The sequence below is a fragment of the Colius striatus genome, chromosome Z (assembly GCF_028858725.1).
Source record: "Colius striatus isolate bColStr4 chromosome Z, bColStr4.1.hap1, whole genome shotgun sequence".
NCBI classification, from domain to species: Eukaryota; Metazoa; Chordata; class Aves; order Coliiformes; family Coliidae; genus Colius; species Colius striatus.
In genome coordinates this window covers 68,078,342-68,099,563 of record NC_084790.1, presented here as the reverse complement: position 1 = coordinate 68,099,563, position 21,222 = coordinate 68,078,342, and the positions used below count along the sequence as shown (strand labels likewise).

Here is a 21,222-nt window from a genome sequence, read left to right as displayed (position 1 = left end):
CAGTATTCTGAGAGCACAACACATAATTTCATGAATGCTTGAGGCTAAAAACATCCTGATCAGTATCCTTCATAGTTTGAGTTTAAAAATCACTAAAACGCTTTGGAAAATAGGAGAAAAGCTGTGAGGACAAATCCTACTTTGCAACAGTTAAGATCTGAGATTCTTTACTCTCCTCCAAACAGCTCCTCCATTCAAATTACTCTCTACATAGAGGGAAAGAACTTGGAAATACTGACAGCTCTGGATGTCAGTATGTGTTATCTCCTGGAAATTATGGAGCGCTGCTCAAAACGTCACTTCCAGCTTCAAGCTTTAGATAAATATTGAAGAAATATATTTAGTATGCTTCCACTGCTTAGAGTATATTAAAAAAAAAAATCTCAAGTTCAGAACATCTATGAAAATTTCAGCTTCTCTCAAAATGGAATATCCACTACAAACTAAATGTTAAAACAGTAAAAAAAAAAAAAGAAAAATTTCAATTTTCCTATGTGCATTTTATTTTATAATATTTCTTTACAGAATCATAGAGTGGTAGGGTTTGAAGAGATCTTTAGAGGTCATCTAGTCCAGCCCCCTGATGAAGCAGATCCACCTAGATCAGGTCGCATAGAAATGTGGTTTTTGAAAGGTGGGTTTTGAAAGCCTCCAGAGAAGAAGACTCCACACCCTTCCTAGGCAGCCTGTGCCAGTGTTTCATCCGCCTTACAGTAAAGAAGTTTGTCTTGTGTTTAAGTGGAACTTTCTGCATTCCAGCTTATGTCCATCACCCCTTGTCCTACCACTGGACACTGGAAAAAAAATGTGTTGCCCCATCCTGATATATACCTTTTAAATACTTGTGTTAATGTGGTACCCCACAGTCTCCTCAAGGCTGAACAGTCCCAGATCCCGCAGCCTTTCCTTATGTGAAAGATGCTACAGTCTCCTGATCATCTTTGGGGCCCTCTCATGGACTCTATCTAGAAGTTCCCTGTCTCTCTTGAGCTGAGGAGCCCAGAACTGGACATAGGACTCTAGATAAGGTCTCATCAGGGCAGAGTAGAGGGGGATCAACCTGCTGGCCACACTCTTCTTGATGTATCCCAGGATGCCATTGGCCTTCTTGGCCACAAGGGCACATTGCTGGCTCATGGTTAGTTTGCTGTCCACCAGAACTCCTAGATCCCTCTCTTGGGTTATTCCTCCCAAGGTGCAGGACTCTGCACTTGTCCTTGTTAAACCTCATGAGGTTCCTCTCTGCCCAATTCTCAAGTCAGTCAACATCTCACTGAATGGCAGCACAGCCTCTGGTGAATTAGCCAGTCCTCACAGTTTGGTGTCATCAGCCAAATTGCTGAGGGTACACTGTCACCTGCTTCAGGTCCTAGATGAAGATGCTGAACAAGACTGGCCCCAGAACTGATCCCTGTAGAAACCCACTGGCCACAGGCCTCCAAATTGATTTTGTGTTATTGATCACCACCCTCTGGGTTCTGTCATTCAGCCAGTTCTTGATCCACCTCACTGTCCACTCACCCAGCTCACACTATCTGAGCTTTCCTATGAGGATGTTATGGGAGACGATGTCATGAGACTCATTGAAGTCAAAGTAGATGACATTGCTCTCCCCTCATCTAGCCAGCCAGTCATACCATCATAGAAGGCTGTCAGGTTAGTCAAGAAGGATTTCCCCCTGGTGAATCTGTGTTATTCCCCCTGATAACCATATTTTTTCCCTTGTTTTACAAACAACATCAAGGACGAGCTGTTCCATCATCTTTCCAGGGATGGAGGCGAGTCCTTATAGGATGTACCACACTGTACAGCAGAGTTTGATTGACTATAATACCAAAGAAAAACATTACTTTTTAAGAGCTTATATTCAGTAAGTACCCACATTTATTAACAGTTCTTGTCAGCAATGCATCTGAACAATTGCAACTACTGTTTTCAAACATGATATGCATTCCAAACCATGTGTATCTTAAGGAGAGGCAGGCTTGAAATAACCAGTTTCAAAAAAGTTAAAATCACTTGTTTTCATCTGCAGACAAAAAGCAATGAGGTATTGCACACGTCTCCACACCAGTGAGATCCAGCCTAACACAGACTCCTGACACAGGAGATCTATTTTGTCAGAGTCCACAAAATAGATCAATAGGTTCGGCCAAACTTTTCTACTAGTTCTATTATTTTTACGTAGTATAAAATTACTTAAACAGGAAACCAAGGTTTGTTTTTTTGTTACATTAGGTACTATCTCTTTGGATATTCTCCTAATTGCTGTCTTCCTCAGGTGCTTCGTCTGCTTATTACAGAAACGCAAGATTATTTATAACAAGTGAGGAATCACTTGCTATAACAAGAGAGGAAAGTTTAGTGATGTCCATGATAAACACCACATCTGAACAGAAGTATTTAATTACAGGACACAGGCTAGCATTAGCACTTCTATCAAATTGTACATTTATGTTTGCTGTATTCACCTTCAAAGCATTCATAAAGGCAAAAGCATTTCCTGAATTCTTTAAAAGTATATTGTTCTTTTAATCTAATAATATCTCATAATAAAGATAATAAACTAAACAGGTACAAAATATTTTTCAAGACATTTAAATAGGTCAAATAAATATCAAAATATTGTAACCTTTTTTTTAGGGAGGTCATTTCACTTTTTCCAGTATTTCCCCCTTGGGAAAATTAGCACTCTAATTCTTACTAGAGTGTTTCCAGAATTATCCTTTAATGGCTTCTAAAAAACATACTTTTTCCATAGCATTCTCACTAAAATCAGACACTGGGAGTAATTCAAGTCATCCTTTTTACTTCCCAGAGTTTTTCCTTTTCTCTATACACAACATCTAGGCTAAGCTGAAAAAATAAATGCATGTGTCTAACTGATTCATGTACCTGTTCATGTATGGAAAGGTATTCGTGTACCTGTTCATGTATGGAAAGGTAAATAATATACAGGTATCTTACAGGATTAGTACCCAGTACTGAAATGTTTCAATGTCATGGAATAGTTTTCACTGATGTTGTTCATATCAAAGATACTCTTTGATTCCTATCTCCACAATGAGGAAATTAATTACATTCTAGGCACTCATTAATGTCAATAAAACCATTAATTCCTTTGTGACAGCACTAAAAGTGGCAATAAGCAGGGCAAAAAAAAAAGGTGGCAGGAATCTCCCATCAGAGGCAAATTTGCAAGGTTGTCTGCTTGGAAAATGATCTCTTTAAGAAAAAAAGATTCAGCATCTTTGGGTTAAACAATGAAGAGATAAAATATCCAAATAAAATATCCCAGGATATTTTAATGAATAAGGACTCTTAACAATGATCACGAGGCGGCATTTAATGTGAAATACACTGGTAGCCAATACACTGGTAGCCATGCTGACTCAGCACTGCTACCTACACTCAAGAATTAGGCAAAACTGCTTAAACAACTTAATGGTCTGGTAAAACATTCCTCCTTCCTAGTAATATGTTTTATACACATTATTCCCTCCACAAAGTGGTTATTATTTTGTCTAAAATGAGTTTTAGTTTTAAATAATTTAATAATACTTAATGTTAGTGAGAATACATAAACACAAATTATCATTTTGTTAAAATAGCAACATTACCTTCTCAGTTTGAAATGCCAGTGCTGTATTGTGCTAGTAAACAACTGAAAAACTTTGAAACAAAACCTCTGTTCATGACAGATATATTACAAACATGACAATCAAAATAGAAAAAAAGTGTTTATAGGTACATTATTGATCATTGTTAAAATTTTAAGAAATTGCACAGTCCTTTTAAGTATAACTTTGGAAGGACAAACTGTACATTTATATGTCTATGCATATATATGTGCACACTCACATATGTACATACACATACTCTTCTGTTTTTCTTGTTAGTACTTTCACATAGAGGCCCCAAAAGCATGTTACCACAAAAAAAAAATGTTCTAAGGATAAATAAACCCTTTCTTTCTCAATCAGTAATACATTTAAAATACTTCACCATTAATGTATCAATAACCCAAATCGAGATGCTGAAGTTCCATGTGTTCAGTTCCTCTACTGAAAACAGAAGTGTGTCCTGCTGTACTAACATCAGATTTGCATACAAATATCTCAACTTGCCTAAACTCATCTCACAGTGCTCTAATGGATTTTTTTTTTGTGTGTATAATAATATATCATTGTTCAAAACCAATAAAATTGAAGTATTTACAAAATAGTGCATAGGTTATATTTAAAAACATTGTTCAATCAGAGGAAACATTGGAAGTGGCTAAACAATGCTCATACTTTGTTTTTCACTTCACTTTTCTTTGCAGATAGAACCATAGATTACAGACTCCTCTGGGAAAGGACTTGACATCTGCCTGTAAAATAACCATAAGCATAGCTTGGAACAACTTAAAGAATTCCTCCATGAGAATATAATGTAATAGTATTTCCCCCATACACTACAAAAAGGCTTTATATTTAGAAAGGGAAGGAAAAGCGTGACATTTTGAACATGAGCTTTACCACATGAGTTCATCCCATGCAGAATTTTATATTCAAAATGTAAAAGAAGGGGCAAGTAGACACAGACGTGTCATATGATCACATGCTCTACGTTTGCAGGCAGTCAAAATTTAGAATTTTCATAACTAAAGATACTTTATGGAGTTAAGTTTCCTAAATGCATACCAAAAACAACTCTTTGAGGAGTGGAGGAGGAAACGGAAGAGGCAGTAAACACAATTGAGACATTCCTGGACTTGAAGTTGCTCATGGTTTAGCAGTAGAGTTACCAAACTACCAGATGTACAATTAAAGGCCTCATTTCCACCATAGTATTGCCAGTGGGAAGACTCCTGTTTTCTTTTAGCATAACTGAAATTAAAAGTAATCGTGTCTCTAGACTGGGAATGAAAAACAAGTAGGCAATTAGATCAAATTTCTTCCTCATTTTATAACTTTGTTCCCGTGTTTTAGGTAACAAAAAACTAACAGTCATTAAAATCCAACTTTGAACATTACAGAGGAACAATTACTGTTGTAGAAGTCCAATAGGTTGTAGTTTCCCTCCTACAAAGAGCCTCCCTTGAAGATTCTGTACAGTACTGTGTCCTTTCACAAACACTTGATAAAATGCCAACTCTTCTTGCACTTTCAGTTTGCAGTTAATCTGTTATCATTGATGTACTTTACATAACAGACGAAGGAGACTTTAAAAGTTGATTATGAGAGACTAACAGGAAAAGAGTGCATCTGTAAACTTATTACAATATTGATAAAAGACTAGCTGTGAATCAATTATATTAAATATTATGTATATTGATCTTCATGCTGTATGCTCAGTTGTGCAAGCAAGGAAGGAAAACGAACACAAAGTATTAAAGTGAAAATATCCTGTCATGTACACCTTCTCTTCCCCTAAGTGATAATTCCCTATTCTCTGCTCACAGTTATTACAATACATAATTATTTAGTCTCATTCAGGCTGAGCAAACACAGTTAGATGAGCCCAAGGTCTGCAAGTCCTTTGCGGTTTCTTGAGTAGAGAGTTAGTCTGTTCTGCAAGACAGCAACAGGATTCAAACCAAGGATAAAATGAAAACAGTGTAAGAGAATGGTCATCATCTTCATAGTTGCTCAGCACTGCATTCTTGAACCTATGTTTAATTATTAATTTGTGCAAAGCTTTTGGCTAGTAGTTACATACCTGCCACTCTGGTCTGTAGTCCATGTAACAGATCTTCCCTCTGGTTTGGTTTTGTACCATATTCTTATTGCATGTGGAAAGTCTGCTGGAGTCTGAACTCCTGATTTCCTTATCTCCAGACTCCAGGTGTCAGTAGTAAACAGAAGCTCTCCACAGCCAGGTGCCTGGCTGCAGCAAGTGAAATAGTATAGCTGTTCCTTACAGCGATCTGCAGGTAAAGTCACGAGTTCATGTACAATCCAATTCCTGAGATTTTCCAACTCTTTTGAAACACCAGTTAGCTTGGCAGACCTTGCAAACTTTTCAATGCCTGACACAGCAGTAACATCTACCTCCTCAACCTTTAGCACAGATAAATCACAGCAGTCCAACACCAGCAGAAAATCCTTATTTCCATGATTCTCTATGTCACAGCAGTCCTTTGAACCAGAAGTCCCAGACACCTGTTCCTCATTGCTATGGTTACCATTTTTATCAGAAGTATCCTCTTCACCTTTACCACAAAAGGCAAAATTGTTACATTCCATTATACATGAACAGACATTCACATTTGTCATAGCAATGTGGCAGGATTCAGATGATCTTATTTTACAGGTTCCACCAAACTGTGACTGGCAATCTTCTTTGCTAGTACTGCTGGTCTTCCTGTACTGGCTTCCAGTCTCAAAGAATAAAACTATGATGCCTTCAATAACTTGGCTTGTAAAATCCACATCCAAGTCCAATACATAATGTTTTACAAGCATGTAGCTAGTGTTGGCCATTAAGGGCAGGTCATCCTTCATTGGGTCAAGCTGTGTTTCCATGTTTCAGTCTGTTGGACAACAGTTTTACAAAACCCTAGGCATTTCTTACATATGATGACTCCATAAAGAGCAAGGACATGCAGCTTCTCATTGTCAAAAAGAATTCTGATTAAAATTACGGTATGAAAACTGATTGCAGTTCCTCCACTTCTCACATCCTAAAAAAATAACAAAACAAACAAAAAAAGAGAAACCGCATATGTTTTAGAATAGTTTCTGAAATTAATTGTAAGTTATTTAAAGTCCAGTTGTTTTTCTTAAAAATTCTACAGCCAAAGAGTCATTGTGTCTCCCCAAAACACCACCTAGCTAGTTGCTTTAGGATTCACTGTCAAGAACTACCGGCTTTTTTTTTCAGAGACCTCTAACAAAAATATTTCTACCTAGCTTTCATAAACTGAAAGAAACAAATGTCACTATAGGCCTCCTGTTTATTCTCCTTACCCAAAATAATTGTTTAGAAAAGATACACAGCAATGCAACATCTAATTCAATTTATTACTGCACCATTTGTTTTTAAGGTTTTTGTATTTATTTCAAATGCATTACCTCAAAAGATAGTGAATATTTTTCTAATGTGATTTTGACTAGGTAGAGTAAGCCAAAATCACCTCATGTGTCTTAAAGTTTTAAAGTAATAATTTCATATATATAGAATGCATCTCCACTGATTACTATACTTCCCACATTACAACTGCTCTTAGGTCAGCACTTCTAGTAAACTACAAGAAAATGGGCCAATTTACTATGAGTGCATTCCAAGTATTCTTTTTGAGATTGTTCATGAAGATTTTCAAATTTACAGTTAAATATTTAAGATATATGATTACATCATAATAGCAGGAAACCTGTTAACACTTGAGATAATACCATCTTACAGAAAAGGTCTTCTCACTGAAAAATATGGAAATACTTACAAAAGCAGGAAAATATTAAAATGCACCAACATCTGTGGCAACAACAGGCAGAAATTCATCACAGACATTTAATTGTCATACACTGTTGGTTTTGCTACGACCACTGAGCTGAAGTTACGCACTTTCAGCTCCCTTTTGATTTTTGCTCACTTCCTAAACTTGAAATAGAAATCAAAAGAAGGATCAATTGTTAAGCTCTCCCTGAAAGCTTCACACAAAGCACACAAAACATAGCAAGTATCTTCCCTTGATGGCATTCTACCAGTCAGAAAAAGAGCTTGCAGCGATGTTTTTGAAGACAAGCTGAAAAAAATCTATCTTTCCCTTTGATATCAATCTTCCCGCACTTTTGCAAACATACTAGGGCACCAAGCTCATTTCATTGAAATATCCCAGCAAATTCAGAGCAATTTCAAGATTACCTGCAAGAGTCACTCATTGCATCTTTTGAACTGCTTCCAAGAGGTACTTCTCTATTGTCTATTCAAGTGTTTTCCCAAACTTTTTCTATGCATTTGATCATCTTCCTGTTTGTCCTAACAGTTTACTTTGAGTGCTTTCAAGTATTTCCATGAAAACATTTTGCATCTTGCACTGACTTAACTGATGTGTACATCTGTGTACTTTCAGAATTCAACCTTGTATCAGGTTGAACACTACTCCTGCAGAGTCCTGCTGATTTCAGTATGGCTTTCCAAAGGTTACTTATATTTGCAGATATACGTGTAATGTTGATAACAGAGGAAGAAGAGGATTTAAGTACCCTGAAATGCATATTGGGCCCTAATATCAGAGCAATTGCTTTCTACTTAATTCAAGCAAGTCCAAAAACAGTACAGAAGTGGAACTAACGTATTTAGAAACACTTAGAAGACAAGCTGGGGAAAGATTCAGAAAATATCAGCTTGGCGAATAAGCAATGTCTATAAATAGCATATGGACACACAACCATGTCTGTTTCTTGACATCTAACTGAGAAATACCAGTATAGCACTCAAAGGTTCTAAATGCTCTGATGTGAGCAACAAATCTGTGAGGTCTGTGCTTAACATTGTGGAATTAACTTGAGGTTATCTGTACCTTTCAACTTTTGACAGTTAGTTAAGTATACAAGTGGTAGAGAAAATAACTGAAGTGACTTGGTGGGGAAAAACCACAACACTGAACTGGCACTCAAAAATTCCTGTTTTGCACAACTACTTAGATTTTTCTCATTTGAAAACCAAGTGTAATATAATACTGATACATATTATAAATTGTGTGTACTATGCTGTCAATAAATATTTGTGCTACACTACTTACAATTGATTGTGTACATTTTTCTGGGCTTCATTTGGAAGACATGATCAATTTCTTATCTCTACAGTGTTATGAAAATTACACTATGTTACATTAAATTCTCAGCTACCATGGTAAGAAATAGCTCTGAACACCTTAAAATAAATAGTACATCACAGAATCTTAAGGGCTGGAAGAAAGATTATCTAGTTCAATCTCACTGCCAGAACAGGCCACCTACAGTAGGTCACACAGGAACTCATTCAAGTGGGTTTTGAATGTGTCCAGAGAAGGAGACTCCACACCGATCTGGGCAGCCTGTTCCAGTGCTCCAACAACCTCACAATGAAGAAATTCTTCCTTATGTTTCTTTGGAATCTCTTATGTTCCAGCTTGTACCCATTGCCCCTTATCCTATCATTGGACATTATTGAGAAGAGCCTGGCTCCATCCTCTTGACACTTAACCTTTACGTATTTAACACTGAGTTTACCCCTCAGTCTCCTCTTCTGCAAGCTACAGAGCCCCAGCTCCCTCAGCCTTTCATCATAAGGGAGATGCTCCACTCTGTTTATCATCTTGGTGACCCTGTGCTGAACTGTCTCTGGCATCTCCCTGTTTTTTTTTGAACTGAGGAGCCCAGAACTGGACACAATATTCCAGATGCAACCTCAAGAGGGCAGAGTAGAGGGGGAGAACCTCTCTTGATCTACTGCTCACATCCCTTCTAATCGACCCCAGGATGCCATTGGCCTTCTTGGCCATGAGCGCACGTTGCTGGCTCATTCTCATCCTGCTGCCCACCAGCACCCCCAGGTCCCTTTCCCCTACACTACTCTCTAAGAGTTCATTCCCCAACCTGTACTAGTCAATGCCTACAAAGCCAATATTTATAGGACTGATAGATTTATTTAATGTTAATTAGCAGGGCAGGCTAAAAGGTGACAAATAGTGCCATACAAATAAATTCTATTCAAATTTTTCAAAACTCCAACACAATTACTCGAAACATTATAAAAAAATTAAATTCTATAAATGTAAATCCTCTTCAAAATAACACCAAAACATTAAATCCATGACATTCAAAAATCAATTAAAAACAAAGGCCAATGAAGCTTAAAAAACATGCAGAGCAGACATTCATTTTCTAGAGCTGAAAGCCTCATATTAACTCATCTTTTATTACAAATGACATATCTGATCATATTTACAAACAGAACAACAGACAAGAGGAACACACTTTTAGATCAAGTAACAACTATAATCATACACACTCTGACACTGAATTTTAATTCAGATGTAACGTGTGTCAGCTGTAACACAGTCTGTTTAATCCTATCACAAATCACCTTAAGTATCTCAGCTTTCAAGAACAGTTGTTAGCCTATCTCCAAGCATTAGTAAGAGAATTTAAATGGCTGTTTTCAGGTGTGTCAGTTCTGACCCTCCAAAGAATGTTTTAAATATATACTTTTAAGGAATCTACAGAACATTAGAACATAAATACATATCCTCTAGATGATTTACATATTAAATAAGTGGCCAAAAGTAAACACTAAGAAGCATTAAAAGAACCTTGAAGACCAATCTTGGAACTCTTAATAGGCATCATAGATGCTACACATGCTGTTAGTTGTCTGCTATTCTGCTGTAAAGAATTTGTCCACTAATATTCTTGCACTGTACAGTTCTTAGTGAGAAATTCATCCACAAGCTTTGCTAAAGAACATTTCAGCATCAGCAGCATTAGTCAATACATAGTGCATCAGCAGAACACCACATTTAAGACAAAACTGAAAGAAGCTGTTTTTAGTATAATTACTCGTATAATAGATGATAAAATTCTTTTCCTTGATATTGTGTCTCCACTATACAACACCACTCTCTGGAGGCAGTAACTCTTCATTCATTATTGCCATGACATCCTTATCACTGTGATAATAACAAACTCTTCAAGAAATTCAAAAACTCACTAGGAATATGTATGTAGAGCTGCAGAGATAAAGCCCTGTGCTGGAAAATATTAAATAATTAATTAGCATGGCTTGTTAACAGAACCAGACATTTTCTTCTACCTATTGAAAAGCAGAAGTCTAACTCCCTACAACAATCTAAAATAATATAAAATAGCAAAATAAGGCAAAATTTATGTAAACATTTCTTAAGACTATATTCAAGTTTATATTTTGGAAGAAAAAAAGTCTGAAAAAAATGTTTAGTTGGAACTCCTTCTAGCTCTCTAGTTCTGTAAAGAAACAACCATATATAATAGTATTTTTTTAATAGTAATGAGGCATTTCCTGCATCCCTACTGGCTTTTTCAATCACTGACACTTCTTAACATAAAACTTCAATAAAATGTAAAAGATTAGAAATTTCAGAGAATATAAATATGCATCTCAGGTTGTGAAAATCGAGAATCAGGTGTCTTTGAAGAATGGCTTGATCATTTTATCAGAAGCTATCACAATGTATTTGCAAACAAGGATGTGGTTAGCATGCCTTTATTGCCACAACATTCTCTGCTTTATGGGTAAGCAACGAGATATTGAAAATGTTCTTTTACACCTATTTTTAAAGAAAAAAATAGAGACTAAAGACAGAGCTCTATATATGGAAGCATTCAGCTTTACAAAGCTAGATATTAATTCAATACTCCTGCTGTACCACTCTCTGGGGTTTCACGGTACTGATAAGGCAGAAGACTCTCAGCTCTTGCTAACTACTATTCATATTTGTCCAAATTAACTATGCACACTTGTCTAGTTTAAAATATTTAGAAAGTTCACAACCTGACTAAATATTTGCACCACTCAAAATACACACTCAATGCTCATTAAAAGCAATTAATTTTCTAATACATGCAGGGAGATATTTAAAATGTGCCCTGTATACAATGAACTAGAATTTTAACAGGTTATGCTTCATTCACATCAAAATATATTTTCATCAAGGAACTGTGTTGTTTCTGCCATGTCTGGCCTTTCTTACCCATGTCATCCAAATGCTAGATTTACTAAAAATATTCTCAAAGAATATATATTTTTAATTTGTTTGCTCTATTGTTTTTGCTTACACTATTGTACACATACCTTATATATCTGATAGATTAATTAAGAGTCCTCAGCACAACAATCTAGTTATTTCCCTTGAGATGAGACAGAGGTATGTGAAACACTCCTCTATTGTTTCTAAATACCACTGCAGATGGAATTGTTCCGTTCCACTAGTTAGCACAATCTACTTTTTCATAATATTTTATTAGATATTCCTTCCTGAAAACCTTTTTATTTTTCCTCCATGCTTCACTAAATTCATGCTTCCTGAAGTTTTGGGTAAAGAGGACCTAGTTATACTGTGTAAGCATTCATTTGCTTCTCACTCTCTCTAACCTCACTCTGCCTTGGAGGTCACTCTTCCATCTCCCCAGTCACTCAACACGCCAGTTCAGAATAGGCACATTATTGAAAGAAAGTTTAAATTGTCAAAAGACTGAGTCAAAGTAGTTATTTTTCCTTGTAATAAAATAATTTACACAGCCTGGCCATTCAACAAATCCACACAGGCAGAAGAGCCCCAGCAAGAAAGACAATACATACCTGTATTCCTACAAGTTTTTATTCCTGTAACCTCAGCTTTTAAATCTCAGTGTTTGCTCTATTAAACCTGAGATGATATTGCTATAAGCACGAAATTATTCTCTGAGCTTTTCCCAATTTTTCATTTGCAAACTGAATTTCTGTGATACTTTGTACTTGCTGCTTAGCTTCAAATGTGACAACAGGAAATGTGTCTTTCTTCCTCAAATTTCTGCACAACCTTCCTTCCTGTGAAGCTACAAAAATGCAGAGGACAATTAAAAAAAAAAAGGCAGGAACATGTCTCATGAGGGGACATGGGAACAGAATACAACTACCCTTTGGCAAGCAGTTCAGATAGGGATAGACATAAACTTAGCATGAGGCCATAACCAAGTGTAACATAAGTTGAGCAAGACCCAGGACAAAACTATATTTAAGTAGGACAAAATAAATTTCAAATGCTCTCAAAGTTAGGAAGTACATCATTGGTGAACGTTGAAGACGGTGAAAGTTTTGTTTGATGGGGCCTTAAATCGCAAACAGAAGAAAATTAAAAAGAAATTCAAAAGCCAGTTAATGAAAGTTAATACATAGGACACAACAGTTCTCCCAAGGCAAATCAAAACTTCCATTATTTCCTCATTATCTAACAGCTCAGTTGTTTATAAGATAAAGCAATCAGATTATTTTAACAAGTTTACCTTTTCATGAGCATCTACTGCACTATTTTTCCCACTAAATATTAATAAGCTGTTTGCCTAACAATTCACTTAATCCTCTGGAAAGAAACTAAGTTTACAGTAGGTCTATGGAAAAATTGCAATTTCATTGACAGAATAGGCCTGGCAGAGAGCCACTAACACAGCTAGAGGACTGAAGCAGACAAATGTAGGAAGAGATGCTGATGGTACTGAGTCTGATCAGCCTTAGGATCACTCAGGTAAAGAAGATTACTTGCTATATCCTAGTACTGAAAACCGCATACAGAAGATGCAGCCAGTTTTAGGGAGGCACAAAGAAAAGATAAAAGATTAAATTGTCTTAAAAATACAACTATATTCTACATTATATTGCATTTGACAGAGCTAACTTAAAACAAAACAAAACAAAAAACTAGTCATCTTTATATTATGCAAAGCTTCTTTTTTTCCTTATTGTTAAACTGAAACACTACATTAAAAGATAAGGAGCAAATATAGAACAAGAACAGAAATACATAATTTTAAGAATAAATATACCAAAATATACTCCCAGGCAACAGTGTTCTTTATGTTTTCAACTGAAGTTTGGAATGTAGATAAAACAACAAGAAAACAAACAAAATATTACTCTTCTGCTCCAGGGTCAAGTTAATCAGAAATTTGCAAGATGTTTAGTAGTAGTCAGACTACATCAGTTTCTAAAGCTGATAGTTTATTTTCCACACAGAATTCCACAAAACTTTAATGCATATTTCATTGCTATAGTATCAGGGTAATCCACACAGTATTCACAGGGGCTACTTAGAAATGTTAATTGTATATGACTATGAAGAAGCCTAGGTAATATTGTTTAGATGACTAAAAAATATTGTATGCATTCATTGCTTTTTGATAGAAAATTTCTTAACAATCTTTTTAAAGGTACCTTAAGACATCATCTGCAAATTGTATGACAGATTTTCAGAAGGTATACAGATGTACAGAGATAGTACCCAGCGCCTTTATTGTAGATTGGGCCACTAAATGTCTTCTTAGGAAGGGAGGGATGGGAAGAAGGGAGAGATGAACAGAAGTCCAAATGCATAGTGATGTCTAATTATTTACTGCCTCCAATGACTCTAAATAAAGCTCTGAAACAGAATTATAAAGCTAGCACTAGTATAGAACAGACCAAGAGGGAAATGGTCCTTAAAATCTAAGTTAATTGTTATTTCAATAATAAATTAAGACAAATCAAAGGACAAAAAAAAAAAAATCTACAAGTAATACTAATACATTTTTAAAAAATTAATTCCATACATAAAGTTTAGGGATAGAAAGCAGAGGAGCATTGTGCTTGTTTTAAAGAGACTAAAATAAAACCTGCAATGTGAATATGAAGGAATCTTTCCAAAAGTTAATAATAACTTCAAAAGTCTTGTATTCCAATCCTGGAACTCCTCTTCCACTATGGGAACTCCAGTATTTATAATCTTTTGACTACAACACATTATGCTAAGAAAGAAAATATGATGTGAATATTAAGATTACTCTCTACTTTTCTTTTTTTTGAAGAAATCTTAAACAACATTAATCACTTGTCACGGAACTTCACAATATCCACCAAAAAGACTGTTAGGTAGGAATAGTTAAGTTTCCTGGCACTTCGATAAAATATCTATACAAAACATTTGTTAAAAAATTATATACAGCATCACATTCAAGGTGTGCCTTTATTATTTTCTTTGAACGTATTATTTTACCCTAACAGAAACTAGTTTTCCGTAACTATATTCCAGAGGACATAGTGTGCCCTCTTGCATGTGGGTAATGTATTAAACCATTTAGGTGTATATACACGTTAAAATTCTCTTTAAAATTATGTGTGATTATAAAACACAAACAACACACATTGCCTTTAAATTACTCTTCTCACAACTTCAGACTGACATGAGACCAAAATTTATAGGAGTATAATCAGTGCTAACACAATGTACTTTCCAGATTTTTTTAAGCAAATATTAACAGACCTGCAAAACATTTGTGCTTTTTGATCCTATTGTATTTACATCTACTTTATTAACAAGAAATTTAATGTTAGAATGATGATTTTTTGGGAAGCACACAGAATTTGCAATACACTAAACCAGTATAAGGCTACACAGAATTCAGCACAATCTAGTAGAAAGATTTTAAGGCATATATATATAATAAAGAGCTAGAAAGATGCTTCAAATGTTTCATTTGAGACCAAAGCCATGCTACACAAGAATTAACTTGACATAAGATGAACAGATGCATTGTCTTCAACACCAGTGTTAATTTTATGACATTAAAATACATGGATAAATGGTTGCATTCCAGACAAGATGGATATCTACTGCCCCTGCAGGCTGTGTTTGGCTTATCAAATATTAGATCTCAAGCACCCTGGGAGAATGTCTCTGAAAAAAATACAGGAATTAACTGTTTATTTGGTCATTTAAATAAACAGCCATTTTAGTATCAAGAAGAAAAAGACCAAGTGACTATACACCCAACCTCTGTACAAATGAAATAAGTTACATAAGAATCACAATAATACAAACTAGAAACCAAACCAAGTGAAAAAGAAAAAATAAAAGGCAACTAGAAATTTATAAAGGAAGGACAAACTTCAACAAAAGGATAAAAATTGCTGCAGAATGTGGTATCAGAGTTAAAAGGAATTTTTGTAAAAAAACCCCAAACGTTAAAAGGACCATTGTGAAAACCCATAACTGAACACAACAAACATGTATATACATTGTTGCATTTATTTAAATGTTAGGTATTGCTTTCAATCACTAGTGCTCCTTCAACAATATTGTACAAAACACATTGATATTTTCTTTGAAGTTTAGTATCTAGACATAAGATTGTGCCTCACTGGTTCAGCACGACTAAGATGAGATAGAGAGAAAATACATATGCACTCATAGAAGCAAAAAGTTTTAATGATAAGTACAAGAGACAGATGAGGCATAAAAAGAAAGAAAAAGTGTAGCTCTGCAACAAGTACGCTTCCAAACTTAATCTTCTCATCTTTGTTGAATTATGATGACTTTTCATAAATATGTGATAATTTGGGGATTTTAACAGAAAAGACTGTAAATAATGATTTCATTTACCCTTTGATTCCAACTATATTTGATTAAATGCAAATTCTAACTTTTCTTCAATCAAATCTCCCCAAAAATATATTAAAAACATAACAATTATCCTACCAATCTGTTTTCTACTGCAAGTACTTAAAAATAGCTTATCAAAATCCCTTGCAAGATCAATAGGAGTTGCAATGTCATTAGAATTTGCAGTCAAGCCTAGATATACAGAGGCAGGATTCTTCTCCACTTTTTTTTCTGACTAATTGCTTACAGATTCAGATGAAGTGTAACAACCTTGACTCCCAGTATGTGATCATGGAGAGAACTCAGGCTATCATTTGTCACTCAGTGTTTTCCTTACTTTCACAGGGAAAAGAACGATGAAGACAAAAAGATAAATGTAGCATTTGTTTTAAACAAAAAGAATGCCTACACTAACTTCATAGGAACAGAAAGTCTTGCCTATATATTCACACCTCATGTACTTCCTGAACATTGACATATGTTTTGTTATTAAAGAGGTTTAAATACCTCTAAAGTGTTTTCCAGACAATCAAAAAACATTAGTACGCGTTCTATCATACAAATGTCAAAGCACACAGGTATCATTTGGTTTACTTTGTGGTCCAGCTGTCTAATATATTCTTAAAACTCTGCATTTTCTTTCACTCTTTCTTAACAGGTTAACAGAAAAAATTGCAATCCTAGTCTTCACATAACACAGGAAACATACTACTATCTCAACTGCTGAAACAATCTCCTTGCTTATATCTTGGAAGTTTGCTGTACATACCCAAGCTTTGCATATATGCAAACAGTACATCCCTCGTTACTGCTCCCTACATAAGCTGCTCTTCATCGGTACTCCTGGGTTTTGAAATGACAAGTTCCTTACTACCTTATGCATATATGAATGTACTGTCATCACAGAGAAGATACTAGAGCCATTATTTCTGACTTTTCTGAGTACTTTTCTTACACAGCATTGTCTCCTGTAATATTTTTTGCTATAGTCTGTCTGTAATATGAGCATCTGGTTTTCATTTAGAAGTATTTCATCTTCAGAAAAGGAGGCTCACTATCTGGATTCTAAGTACAGAAACAAATTAGGAAGCATAATGCTATCACAAACTCTCGATGATCACTCTGTAAACACTATGTCACATCACACTTCCTCTCCACACAAAGATGTAATAACTACTAGCATATTTTTAAAATTCAATGCCTCTTTCTTACCAAACGTACTTTGTAAGTAAAAAAATATAAAGCAAGCTAACTATTTTAGTCGTATGTTTTAATATTTTAGAAGATATTTGTTTGCAAAAGAATAAACAACAATAGCAGATGGTGGCTACCATGAATAGAGTCACTCTTAATCAACTGTGCATAATAGTGTTGCATAGAAGGCATAAAGAATGGGAAATAGGGGAGAGGTGAACATTCATGGAATGGTATTTGTGCAACATTGCTTCTCCACTTAATACAGAAAGCATCAGCCTGTGTTAGAATCATACACTTCTGAAAGCAAACTGGAGAAAAGAGCTTCCAGGCAAAACAAAACATAGTTGCAAAGCAGAGAAGATTAGAGAATAAACTTCTTTAAAAATATGTATAGAAAAAAAATGTTTCTGCTAACAAATACATAATAAAACACAGTTTTGTTTGTTACAGTTTAAGGAAAAGGAAATAAAGAGACAGGAGAAGGGAAGAACCTGGAAACATAATCCCATCCTACAGTGGAAGGCAGAGAAGAAAAAAAACTAGGCATCTGAACTATCCTGGGAATGCTCACCTTACAAACATTAAGAAAGTGAGAATACCTGATGTACAAAGTAGCCTACTTATAAACTGTAAAAACCTTATAAATATTTTTTATTGTGCAAAATCAGAGTTGAATGAACTTATTCACACACAAATGCTGACACAAGTAGCAGGCATTAATTCCCAGGATGGAGGCCATTTCTCTCTCATCTTTTCTGTTACTCAAACACTACACAAACTCATTCCCTAAGATAACAGCCAATTAATCAGAAATTTACATAAACTGAGTTTCCTTGAAAACTAAGGATAGTCAAACAAATCCTACCAATTCATGCCAGAAGATACTTCTGTTCTGCCAGAATCACTCTCATCCAACAGTTAACAAAGACTGATAACCTCCATGCACACTCACTCCAGAGCATAGCCTGGCACACTGGGCCCAAACCAGTAATTTAAGCTAATATTCTGAGATGCAGACAAGGAGCTCAGAACCACAGACACCAACTTGTTTGAATTATGTCCTCATCATATTCTTCAAAAAGTGTAGAAGTACTTCAGCATTGCAAATCTGTCCTACATACCACCAGCCAATATTCAGATGCTACACACTTAAACACCACTGGCTTTTTATCCCCATGCATAAGACAGTGCCAAAAAGCACCATTTTTTTGGTTTTCCTCAACTTCATTTAGGCACAATTTGCTTCATCCATACATAAAAACTGACTCAATGGCATTCTGCATGCAAGTATTAGCTTTATGACCTAAACTATCTTCACTTGGCATTTAAAGAAACTTTAAAATGGGAAGAGGACGTTTAGATAAACACTGTTTTTAACAACTGTAGAAGATTTACAACTAATTCCCTTTAAACTGCTTTCAAGGAACGTTCTTCCAAATTCAGTTTTATAAATTTTTAACTCAATTTTTAAGAAACTATGCTCTTACCAGAAAGTAATTTTTGAACATAAGCATCAAAATGAACATCAGAATTTACTTTTTAAACACAAAGTAACAGGTATACATAACTTTTGCCAGTCACAAACTTATTTTTATTCCATAGAGTCAACACAAATAGCTAAGCCAGCTTAAACCTTTTTGAGGCAGGAATGAGTTCTTCTATAGATGAAAGTAAAGATTAAATAAACTAAAAGAAATATTTGCTCATATTAAACTACTGTAACCCACTCATACTTTGTATGAGCTTGCAAAACTTCTCTGCATCACAAGAAAACCAGCACACACCATAATGAGGCCTTGATGTGAAAGTTAACTCAATGAGCCAAATCCCTTGACAAAGCAATTGCTGCCTTTCCAGACCTTACTTTTAAAGTCTGGAAACTAGAGACATAAGGAGCACAATAGGAGACCTTCTTCACCAACTTCAAGTTAGCAGCACTTAAATTTGCTTCCCCTGTGTTGAAATTACAAATCAAGATAGAAAATTCTTTCTTTCTGTCAGCTGAAAGAAGGGAAACACCAAAATATTCAAGTCCACTTCCACCCACAAAATACCCATAGAAAGAAAAAAACATAATTAACCAAAGACTGAGACAGAAACATAACCCATGATCAATAAATGAGCTAGGAAGAGCGTCCCCATAAACTCTCTTTAGTCCATTGGCAGATCTTTATAATAGTGTTCAAACACCTAAAATCACTAAACAAAGCACAAACACACGCAGCTAAATGTTTTACAAGTTCCTGCCCACAGATCTACAATTACTATGTTTATGGAAAACCCATTCGTGTAAGGGTGGAATTTTCAATATTTTACTCCACAAAACGATTTCAAGGTGGATATGGTCCTGGCAATCTGCAATACCCTAACCCTGCCTGAGCAGAGGCATTGGACTAGATGATCTTTAGCAGTCCCCTTCAACTTCAGTGATTCCATGGAGATGGTGAACAACAGTGAAGAGATGCAAAATTACCTTGGATTTTATTTCCAGTTAATATGCTCAGGAAGGGTGGTGTGTGTGTCTGATTTTCAGGAGACAGAGCACAGAGATTCACGGGAAGCATCCGAGTCAAATGCATGCTGAAACAGAACGACTATTTTTAACTCAATGCAGCTGTCACTTATAAATAGCACCTACAATGCGAAAGAACTATTTCTTTAAGGCTGGAATCGGAAAAGTCTTGTTTTTCCAGTTGACATTGGGAAGCCACCTCAGTGACTCAAGCTGACCTTTGCAAAACTAAGCATCATTCCCGAGCAGAAGGCCTAAGACACAACTAAGCTGCAATCCAGAGGTTTATTACAAAATACCACTTATTAATGGTAAGAGCACCAGTCAAAGGCTTCTGGGTATCAGAGGTGCCAACAAGCAGAAAAGATTGTTAAATCAGCCTTGAGAAGCTTCAACAGAAACACATTAAAATTTATTTCTGCAAATCATTTGTAAATCGAGAGTCCTACAAAGAAAGGCACCGGTTCAAGCTGCGGGAGTACTGTGAAGAGAGGAAAAAAGAAAAGACGGTAGGTATTGCTGGTTATACATCGCCCACTATCTCCCCTTCCGAGCCCTCTACTGCTCATCGCTCCCCAGTGCAGCAGCTCAGTCCGCGAGCAGAGGCAGGGGCGCTAAGCGTGTGACGAGGCTCGGCGGACCACCCCGACGCCGCAGGCGAGAAACGCTGCGGGGCCAGCACGGCTCAGCCCTGAGGGGGCGCCCGGCTGCTGCTAATGCCTCCTGCGTGGGGGTCCCTGTGCCCCGCCGGGCCGGGCCGGGGGGCTCAGCGGAGAGGAAACGCTTGCAACGGCGGCCGTTTCACCGCCAGCGCGCCGGCTCCTGGGGCCACGCCGTGCGGGTGGCGACACGTGAGCGCCGCCGGGGGGAGCGGGACAAAGGGTCTGGTGCCGACCCCCGGCCGGTCCTCCTGCCCCACCGGACGCATCAGCAGCCCCCGCCACGGCGGCGCCTTCGGCTTTACCTGCCGGGCTGACAGCCAGCCCCTCCGCCTCGGCCGCGGCGCGTTTGGATGACCTCATCGCCCGGCCCCGCTCCGCCCCCGTGAGGCGGCGGCACGCGGCGAGCTGCGGGACGGGGCCGGCACCCGGGAGCTGCGGTGGGTGGTGCCGGCGGGCGGGGGAGCCCAGGCCCGGTCCCGCATCCCCGAGCGCCAGCCCCTTGTCGTGCTCGCCGCGGATGGCTAAGGAGGACGCGTGTGCCAGCGGCGTACAGGGCCGCTGGCGGCTGAATTTCCCGGTCCCCGGCAGCGCGGGGAGACAGCGGGAACCGGCCTCCGGAAGCGACTGCTGGCCGTGTCCGGCGTCGAAATTGCTGGGCTGCTTGCGCCAGCCTCTGCGGGCACCTGAAGGTCACGGGGCGGAGAAGCAAACTAGGATGGGGCCTTGCCATTGATGTG

At 37.1% G+C, this 21,222-nt stretch overlaps 1 protein-coding gene across 8 annotated transcripts in view; it reads right to left on the bottom strand.

The window, feature by feature from the left end:
- Window positions 1-20,857, bottom strand: part of AOPEP (aminopeptidase O (putative)) — a 189,674-nt gene extending 168,817 nt beyond the window's left edge. For all 8 annotated transcript variants that reach the window (XR_009820913.1, XM_062019060.1, XM_062019061.1 and 5 more), the window contains exons 1-3: window positions 20,788-20,857; window positions 19,785-19,891; window positions 5,704-6,667 (exon numbers count right to left, since the gene is read on the bottom strand). Coding sequence is in view for 7 of the 8 variants with exons in the window: in XM_062019060.1 (XP_061875044.1) it covers window positions 5,704-6,509 (806 nt within the window). In the remaining variant the exon portion in view is untranslated. The remainder of the gene's footprint in view (window positions 1-5,703; window positions 6,668-19,784; window positions 19,892-20,787) is intronic.
- Between the last annotated feature and the right edge of the window lie 365 nt (window positions 20,858-21,222).